Source organism: Dipodomys ordii, unplaced genomic scaffold (genome assembly GCF_000151885.1).
Source record: "Dipodomys ordii isolate 6190 unplaced genomic scaffold, Dord_2.0 Scaffold230, whole genome shotgun sequence".
Taxonomy (NCBI): Eukaryota; Metazoa; Chordata; class Mammalia; order Rodentia; family Heteromyidae; genus Dipodomys; species Dipodomys ordii.
The window spans coordinates 628,598-638,311 of record NW_012267446.1 but is presented as its reverse complement, the minus strand read 5'-3'; the positions used below and the strand labels follow the sequence as shown (position 1 = coordinate 638,311).

The window sequence follows — 9,714 nt, the reverse complement described above, 5'->3', positions numbered from 1 at the left end:
TTCTGCCTTCTCATTTGATTCCCTCAGATATTTGGTCACAGTGCTGGAATGATGATTCACAGGTGTCATTCACCTTTTATGATATTCAATATGCAAACATAGAACAACATAATGGTAATGGAATGTTCCTCTATTCCCTCCATGAATCTGTTAGTAAGAAACTTCCAGAAAGAGGAAGTTGTGAAATGTTTACCACTGAGACATAGTTTTGATAAACAAGCTTAAAATCAGGATAAGCTTATGGCATATTTATATCTAGATCATGATATTATAGCTAGAAATGACCAATTCTGGTGTAGAAATAAGGATGTTGTGTCATTATCTACAAGCATTGTGCACATAACCTGACTTAGGGGATTACAACAACTTCATAATAACTATACAGTTTTTTAAAAAGGAGAGAGCCAAAAATGCATAAATAACCCACCTTGGTTATTCCTATGGGCCACTCTATCAGATTTTCAAACAAAATCAGTTGTTGATCATGTGATCTAGATGGAGAAAACTTTCCAACTTTTACCCTTTGTCCCAGACCTTCTGGAAAATTCCAAAAGCTCATAATGTCATACTCTGCTTCCGATTTCCTTTCCTCATTCAAAACCACTTGGTCTCCAACAGGATTGGTAAATTGGCTTTTCTTCAAAAAAGGATGCAGCTAAAAGGGACACATTACAGTAGCATGAAGTGCTTCCAAGAATTCTCACAAAATCTGAGCACAATGGATGCACACAAATTAACCTTCATTTTCACCACATGATTCACACACACCACAAGAATCCAATCAACTGAATCAAATGCAGGACCACAGTAGACTAAAGTGTTACAAATTTCTAAAACCTGGGTATCTAGGATGGGATGCAGAAACTCAATTTCAAGGGAATCAAACTCCAACCACACCCAACCAAATAATGAATTATCATATGACAGACCTCAACTGCCTCCACTAATGTGCATTCCAATCACTTATTTTATGATTGCTTTCAGTGAGTCAGTCTGAAAATAGGTAAATAATAAACTAAGTAGATTCATAGAATATTTATGACAACTATGAAAGATTAACTTAAGTAAGACTTAGTTCAGTGTGTGTATGTGTGTGTGTGTGTGTGTGTGTGTGTGTGTGTATCCTGTCCTATGGATTGACTTCAGGGCCTAGGCACTCAACTTGAGGTTTTTTTTTCTTTTCAAATTAATCATTCTATCCCTTGAGCCACAGCTCCTCCTCTGGCTTTTGGCAGTTAACTATAGTAGGAGTGAGACACAGGTGTGAGCCACTTGTGTCCACACAATCTTAGGTATTCAAGAACTAGTCACTCTTGATCTATTATTTTAAAAATTACAAGGACAATTTGGATCTATGCTATCAAAAAGGGGATGGCTTTTTCTACACATAGTGAGGATGGGGACAGAAAACACAGCACTATGTTGTCACAGATGCAGCGTTATTCAAGGACTTTGTCTTCACAGCTCTACAGTCATTTCATGGAGAGCACGACAGGCACAATGTCTCTAGTATTTTACAAAATGGAGCTAGTTGATCTAGTTCCATCTGCTATGAAACCTTCAATAGAAAGTCTATATGCCCAGAGTAGGTCTTCCAAAAGCAAAGCCATTACCTGTGAAGACAGAAATGCCCTTGGTTGGGCATTCTGCACAGGTTGCTCTTCCATGAGATGGAAAATCATCTGGTGAAGGGCATAGGACACAGCATACACAGCGTTGTAGATGTTGTAACTCTCGTCTGACATGGTCATGTCAAAAATGTGCCTCAGCATCCAATCCAGTGTGGCAATGTATGAACAGTGCCCCAAGTCTCTACAGTCAGACTTAACCAGTAAGCAATAAACAGACTGAATCCATGACATGGGAAGGGAATTATCTCTTGAGTTCTTGGAGAAGATCTCTGTCAGAATAAAATTGGTGAACCCAGAAGTGTTTCTATGGTGGTGAGAGAAGATGAGAGGTGCATGGAAAGGGTCAATGAGAAAATGTCTTTTAGCAATAGTCACATCATCATAGGGTGAGTTCATGACCCAGACTTTCTCTGTAATTAAAAAGTACCCAAATTTAAGAATAAAGCTTAGTAGAAATTTACTGTCCCCATAAATGATAATCACATTGGTTGATGATTCCATTAGCTGGCGATGCATCCATAGATCATTTGTGAAATCTAAAAAGGCACTGTAAGTGATCATGTTCTCAAAGGCCAAACAAACTCCATTCTTGTCCATCTCTTCTCTCAATTCTGAGAGGAACCACACACCATAGTCATCTTCAGTGATGAACAGTCCCACCCAGGTCCAGCTGAAATGAAGCATCAAGGAGACTATGGCCAGGGCTAGAGCTGAGTCCTTGGCAGCCATCTGATAGACAGTTCCAAACTTTCTATGGTCACTCAGGAGAGGATCAAAAGACCCAAAGGTGAACTATAGGGAAACAATGAACACAACACCAGGAAGAGGATGGTCATAGGCAAGTATCAGTCCTGGTGAGAACTAAGCAAAACCTGGCAGAGGTGGGGGCAAAAGTTCATTTATCCATTTGCAAAGTCATGTCCTATGTTTCAAACTCATTGTAGACATGTAAGGATAAGGCTCAGAGCTTTGGATAATCCTTTGGACTCTTACAATCTCTCCTTTTATTTATTTATTTTTGCAGGAAAGAAAATGTATATGTCCCATTTCCAGAGTCTTTTCCCTGTGAGATCATGCATTTAGAAGGGATTGTGATAACTCCTTCTTCAGCCTGTCCAGGACAGAGTCACTGTGGACATGGCTTTACACCCCTCCTAGCCTCACCTGTGGAAGTTTGTAGAGGTCCAGCAGTGTCCCGATTGGGACAGATGTGCTTGAGGTTCCTGTGAGTACTGCTAAAGCTTTGCTGTCTCTTCTGCAGGTGTAATTAGGGCTGTTTTTATTCTTCCCAGACAGCCATATGAGTGGATCCTCTAATAAATCAGTATCTTTGTAATGTGCACTATAGATCTCAAACCCTATAGTCATGTTGGGTAGCAGATGAGCATTCTTGTTGATCTCCTCCACTGCAAGCACCAGGGTGAGAAGCAATTGGTATTTCTTTAAGTTGATACTGAAAAGAGGCCAGAAATATTTGGGTAGGTATATGTGTATTACAAATGATTAACTGCAAACCTTCTGACTTTGTTGAATCAAATGCCTATCTCTACACACAGTAGTATGTGTAGATCCTATCTTCCAACAGGATGGCATTAGAATTTGGAGTCTTAGAAAAGTTCTCAGTATTGGGAGAGCTCCTGAACAGGACTTGATCAGCATATATGAGATTACTATTCTTTTGAGATTACAAAGGGTGGGGAGGGATGAGCAAGTTGGCTTTTCCATTCTACCACATATGGATATGTGAAAAACACTGTTGTCTGCTGGGACACAGGAGCATGCCCAGTCACATCCCAAATCGTTGAGTACCTTGAATTACCTGTGCATATGAAGAACACTTAAGAAATAGAATTCAAATTGAGAGCATATTGTCCACCTGAGTTTAGCCAATACAAGCAGAGAGACAGGGCCTGCTGTGTTAGGAATAAATACAAAAGCAGGCTGCCTTGTGTCTATGCTCACTTTCTAAACTTTTGCTAATGGTGAACATTTCTGCAAAGAAGTACATCTTGCCTTGTGAGGAAATTAAAGAAGACAAAGAAATTAAATTCATGTTATGTGGTGGAGGAACACTAAGCTGACGCAGAGAATGTCATTATTCAAGGGGATTCCTCAGAAACAAAGCAAGATGGCAGCTGAGAAAGCTAGAACATGAAGATTGCTTCACCCAACAAAAGAACAGATGAGAGTCACGAGTTTGGACCAGAAGACACTTCTCTAGTAGAATAAAACAACAGAAAAGAAAGTGTGAGAAATGGTGGAAGAAGCTGACTCCATATTCCTCCCCATCATCAGCGTTAATAACTCAGAAACCCTCTGACACTGAAGGGAAGGAGAGAGTTCAAGTTAAATTTCAGGATCATCCCCATACACTGAGACGTGTGCTAGGGAAGTGGTTATAGTTTCTACTCTTGGGTCCAGACCTTTAGATTGTGTCTCTGGAACTGGTTTAGGACAGAGAAGAAAGACATTTCCACAACCTCCCTCCTCTAATTTTGTGAACAACAGCAGGTACTGGATACAACCTCCTATTGAGCAGGGCATGAGTGGGTCAAGGTTTTTTCTTAGAACCCTGTGTCAGGCATGTCATGTTTGGACCAATAATCCAGAATAAACTAGAGGCACTGTTTGAACTTCGATCCTCAGATCTCAGCCTTTTAAGTAGCCAGGATTTCAGGCATTAGCCGCCAGTGCCCAGCTTGTGGCCCCCATTACAAAGCATTCAATGCTTCTCTGGCACAGCACAATTCTCCATCCCACTTATGGGTAGGACAGGGAAGTAAGATGGTGACATTGTCCTAGAGTTTAGTGTGGCCCAAGTGATAGCACTAGAACTGTGCCATGACCCCACAGCCAGGCCAGCCTCTGGCAGAGCTCTGTAATCACCTCAGTACCTGGGAAAGTCATCTACCACCAGACAATCTGAGTTTTATTCTAGCTATCACTAATTGGGTATGGTTGTGGCCATCTTGGCCCATGAGAACACTGCCACTACGTACAAATTGTGTGGTTCTTAGTGCTCACCCAGCGCTCTGGTCTTGATTGCAATGGACTGAGGATGTAGTACTGAGGCAGGGTAGACTAGAGAAAATGAGGCCTGGTTAAAGCATGCCAGGAATTCAAAAACTCAAGCTTAATACTTGTCCCTCTACTTCTCTTAATATTAAGGGAACAAAGTAATTTAGTGGAAAATGTAGTAGCATAGATTAGGAGAAAATGGGGTGTGGTAAGCTCACAGCAAATAGAGAGCTATTCATTCATTTACATCCCTTAAGATTAAGTGACTAAAGTCATTGAGCAGAAAATGAAGCCAGATAAATTGAAGAAAATGAGTCTTGGTGAAGGCAACTCAGAAATATGATTTAGAAAAGCAGAGACACTATCTTTGCTTCAAAGAGACATAACAGGATGTATTTCTTTCCTGAGAATGCATTTCTCATCATATGAATTAACAGTTGTCTGGCAGCATGTATGCCTTCCCAAAAAATGCTCCCCCAAATCATTAGCAACATCCTACACAAAATATAGACAACAGCACGCCTTCCTCACTGCAAGGGTAATCATTTGTTTTATGGAAGGATGCCTTCTTATCTGAAAAGAATGTCCAAAACATATAGAAATTCAGAAAGTGTAACACCAGAAGTGATTAGAGCAAAGATGAGACACATATGTTTGAATAACTTTGAAGTTAGTCCTCCCACCTTTACTGCATGAATACCCCTGGCAGCCCAAGAGCTGTGTATCTCTCCTCTGTTAGAGTGTGTCTTTGAATTTCTGTTTCCTGTTTGTTTATTTGCTTGCTTTTTTGCTTCATTACTTAGTAAAACTCTGCCATAGTTTCTTACCGTTGTGACTTGCATAGAATTTCTTATTCTGAGATCCAAGTCAAGAAGCCTAAGTGAAGAGTGCCTACTTTTAGAGGGAAACTTCATTAACCTTCACCTGTTTTTGTGACACTGCTGATTGGTATTCCAGGTGTAATAGAGTTCTGGTGGCCACAGTTGTGACTAAGGCCTGTTCCAGAACAAAGATCTTGCCACTGCTACACAGAAACATCTCACAAGGCCATTTCCTGTGCATGAGCATTATGGGCCCCCGCATGACCCAAGAGGAGGCATGCTGGGACCCTCGACTCAGTGGGTTTCTCCTTGAGGTTTTTAGAACCACAGAGTATTTGTCACCCAACTTGCCTTTGGTTTTCTCCACTACTGAAGAGGTTTATCACCTCCTAGCTCACTTCCTTCAAGTCCTTTGCTCCCTCTAGTGGTGACATTGTGGAAATCGCCTGGAATTTCTTGAAAGGCACAAAGCCAGACCAGGCAGACTGGTCTAATTCTGAGACATTTCAAAGGACAGATGGTATCACGGTTCTAGTATGAATCAAGAATGTTCCAGAACAATGAGTTCTCCTAGCATTCAATATAATCAGTATGGGGAAATTCTCATAGAGACAAGCTCAATTCTCATGTTTATTTTTGATATGCTATTTTACAACATAACTGTGAATCTTGACAGCTAGAATGTCAGTAATACTAAATATTAATTGGGAACTGGTGGTTCAGGCCTTTAATTATGGCTTCTGAGGAGGCTGAGATCAGAGAATTATGTTTTGTAGTCACATTGGGCAGGAATGTCTGTGAGACTCTTATGTACAATTAAACACACGGAAACCAGTAACAGAGATGTTGGTCAAGTAGTAGACTGCCAGCCATGAGAGAAAAAATGCTAAGGGACAGCCGTCAGGACTTGAGTTCACGCCTGTGTACAAGAGTTTGTGTGAACATGCACACACACACACACACACACACAGAGCTCAATTAGAGAATGGACAGAGCAGAAGACAACTCTGACATCTCCTATCTCCCATGGAGGTGCATTTCTAATGCTGGGTTTACACATGAGTCCCATCTGTCTCACTCACTTCCACACCACATTCAGTTGGCTTCAATATCCTTCACAAATCTCTCATGGAATAAAGTATTCCTCTCCTGAATAAAGCCCATACAGGGTGTTTCCACACAAGTTGTCTGAGAAGATTCATCTGTGACTTCCTAGTTTACAGAGAATTCTGTATATCTGAAAGTAATGTGCTTACCTGGGTCAAATGCATGAATCAAAGTGTGCATAAAACACATGAAAAAGCCAGGTGCAGGTGGGTCATGCTTGTAATCCTAGTTACTAAGGAGGCTGTGATCTGAGGATGCAAGTTCAAAGGCAGCCAGGGCAGAAAGGTGGGTGAGATGCTTAACTCCAATAAACCACAAGAAAACAGGAAGTGGTGCTGTGACTGAAGTGGTAGAGCCCTAGCCTTGAGCCGAAGTGGTCATGGACAGCACCTAGACCTACAGTTCAAGCCCCACAAACAACCAATAACAATATGGAAAAACATTCAAATATATTTTAAGAATTCATGAGCAGGGGAAAATAGATAAGCCTGGCTAGATGTCAGAGAACATGGAATAGAAGCAGAGCTTCTGGGAATGACATAGGAGATAGGCTCAGACATGGACAGTAAGGCAGAAGTTCACTTACATTAGTTAAGGGGAAAAATAAAACGGATCATGGATCTCTTATTCCTGATCTGACCAGCAGCTCCCCTTTCCCAGTGCTTTGCTGACATAAAATAACCCCAGAAGCAGAAACTGCATGTCTGTCCTAAGAAATGTTGTCCTGAAGGAGGTCCAAACATTGGTCCTATTTTTAAAAGTATAAGGACAGATTTGACTAAAGGTTCCCTAACCTTTGATGTATGGATGGGGACATTGTGCTTTAGTGGCTAGTATGTACTCTTGGTCACCCAAATGACACTGAACCAGGACAGTTCAGGCTGGAGGAATCACAATGATGGTGAGGTGGTCTGGACAGTGCTGGGAAATGGGAGTGGAATGAAGACAGACAGAGACCTCTCTACCCATTGGAAAGAAGAAAAATATTCATCAGGAAAACTGGAAATAAAGTAGAACTGTTATGGTGAGGACAATGTAGAAGATCCAGAGAACATTAGTGGTTGCGTCCAAATTTCCCCCAAACGGTCTGATAGCCAAACAGAAAATGCAAATTTTAAGAAAACCCAAGACATCACTTACTGATTGCTCTGTTGTTGTGCAGCAGGATCATTCATGTTGTGAACAAATTCCCAAGAATAAAAGGGGAAAATCCCAGCAATGACCACATCTCCCTTGCAGCGTGCCACAGATTTCTCTGTGCAAATGTGTCGGTCATCTTTCGAGGAACTGACCACGAGCGGTTTTTGGAGGAGAAGCAGTGTCAGAGTCACAGGGAACATTGCTGCTGCTTTGGCCTGGAGCTGTGATTCTGGATGCAGACTGAGCCAGCAGCATCAGATGGGTGTCTAAATGGATCTTCAGTTTCTGTGGCTTATTGTTATCTGGACGGCCACTGGGACACCACACCACGGGCCTCCTCCACTGTCCAAGAGGAATACAGAGCCCTTTCTGCCCTCCAGGTATACATCTGAGGTCCGGCTTCAAGGTCAAAACACAAGTTGGAAAACATGTGTACCATCTTCTTCTCCACACCCTCAGGACTGTCATTTCATCCAAGACTGTAGATAATGAAACTCCAGGGATGGATTCCTTTCTTGTTGTGTTGTTCACAAACTAGTGTGAAAGCAAAAACTTGAAAGAAAACAAGCCCACAACATATAGTACCATAGGAAAGCCACTAGGGATGATGGAAATGGATGACACCAGAGGATGCCAGGTGAAGTCAAAAGGTAATAGAGGGCCATGGCCAACAAAGACCCAGCATTATTGGAGCACCATCGAAGATGAGGATGGGCAGACTCACAAACCCAGGACCAAGGGAGCCACAGAGGTTTGGTGAAATGACCCATTCAGGTTTCCATAACAACTCCACATGCAGAAACATCCAGAAGAGGTCAATGCAGTTATTTCCTGATGCAGGAGGTATCAACAATCTCCCTGTATTCAACCATTAAAGATCAACACTTGAAGGTCAAGGTGCACAACCAATTGGACATTTAAAATGTGTCTATGAATGCATTGTGGTGATTCACTGTTAGATAGAGATGTTCTATGATCTATGACTTTCTGAGAAAATAGCAGGCCTGCCCATTGATTATCCTGGAAGTTGTGTGTCTATGGATGGGTTTTGTTCTGCTCTCTGTCTTGGTCATGTCCTGGGTGCTGGGGAAACTCCTGTTCTCACTTAGACAGGCATGTGGTCCCTGCTCTGTCCATGTCTCCTTACCTGTCTCCTCTATTATTTGCTCATGATAGACGTGGAACCAAGGTAAAAGCACAGGTTCCTGCTTCCTCCAGAGTTCACCATGGTAGCTGGTTCTGTGATTTGGCTCCCTATATTTATTAGGAAGGGCTTGGCAAACGTAAGTTGAAAAAGTAAGGATGCAAATGCTACTTGGTGTTTGTAGCCAGCAAGACCTTGCAAGAGGGTCAGTGCTGGGGCCAACCTTGACTTGGGTTCTGAGTAGAAATCTCTATTTCTTCCTATAGCCAGGATTACAGGAAGGAGCCATCCGCACCTGGCTCAAAGGACACCCATTTATCCTGTTCCCCTCCTCGATTACTCTATTTCTGTTAAGTCTGCCCAGGAGAACAGCTCCTCCCCACTTCCTCTTCACCTTCCTGAAACCAATAGTCACCTGTCAATTACCTGACTGTGAGTCAGCAAAGGACCCAACACACTCAAGTCACTTCCTAATCCTCTGAGGTCACTTCCTGAACTGTCCTTGTCACAACTCCCTCTGACAGTGAGAGGTTCCCCAGACTCTGAGGTCACTGCTGCATCCACTCTGGTCCTGGTCAGTCAAAGTTCCCTTATCTCTCTTTCTCTTTTTCCTTTTCCTCTGTCTTCTGCATGTGCCTTCATCTCCTGTGGATGGGCAGTGTACATTTTCAGCCTGGACAATGGGTCAGTTTTCCTTTCTGGAGAACCTTACAATTTCTACTTCATTGATATGGATATCTACTCTAATACGTTGAGCCTTCTACTCCCTACATTTCAAAAATGAGAGAAATCCTGGGGGTCTGTGTTGGGTGATAATACATCTATCTGTCTGTCCCTATTGTAAAGGTGATGT

General features: G+C 42.2%; 1 protein-coding gene across 1 annotated transcript in view; it reads right to left on the bottom strand.

The window, feature by feature from the left end:
• Positions 1-7,917, bottom strand: part of LOC106000624 (vomeronasal type-2 receptor 116-like) — a 25,095-nt gene extending 17,178 nt beyond the window's left edge. Inside the window, exons 1-4 of the mRNA XM_013035905.1 lie at positions 7,718-7,917; positions 2,796-3,084; positions 1,614-2,423; positions 428-655 (exon numbers count right to left, since the gene is read on the bottom strand). Of these exons, the coding sequence (XP_012891359.1) occupies positions 428-655; positions 1,614-2,423; positions 2,796-3,084; positions 7,718-7,917 (1,527 nt within the window). The remainder of the gene's footprint in view (positions 1-427; positions 656-1,613; positions 2,424-2,795; positions 3,085-7,717) is intronic.
• Positions 7,918-9,714: the final 1,797 nt, after the last annotated feature.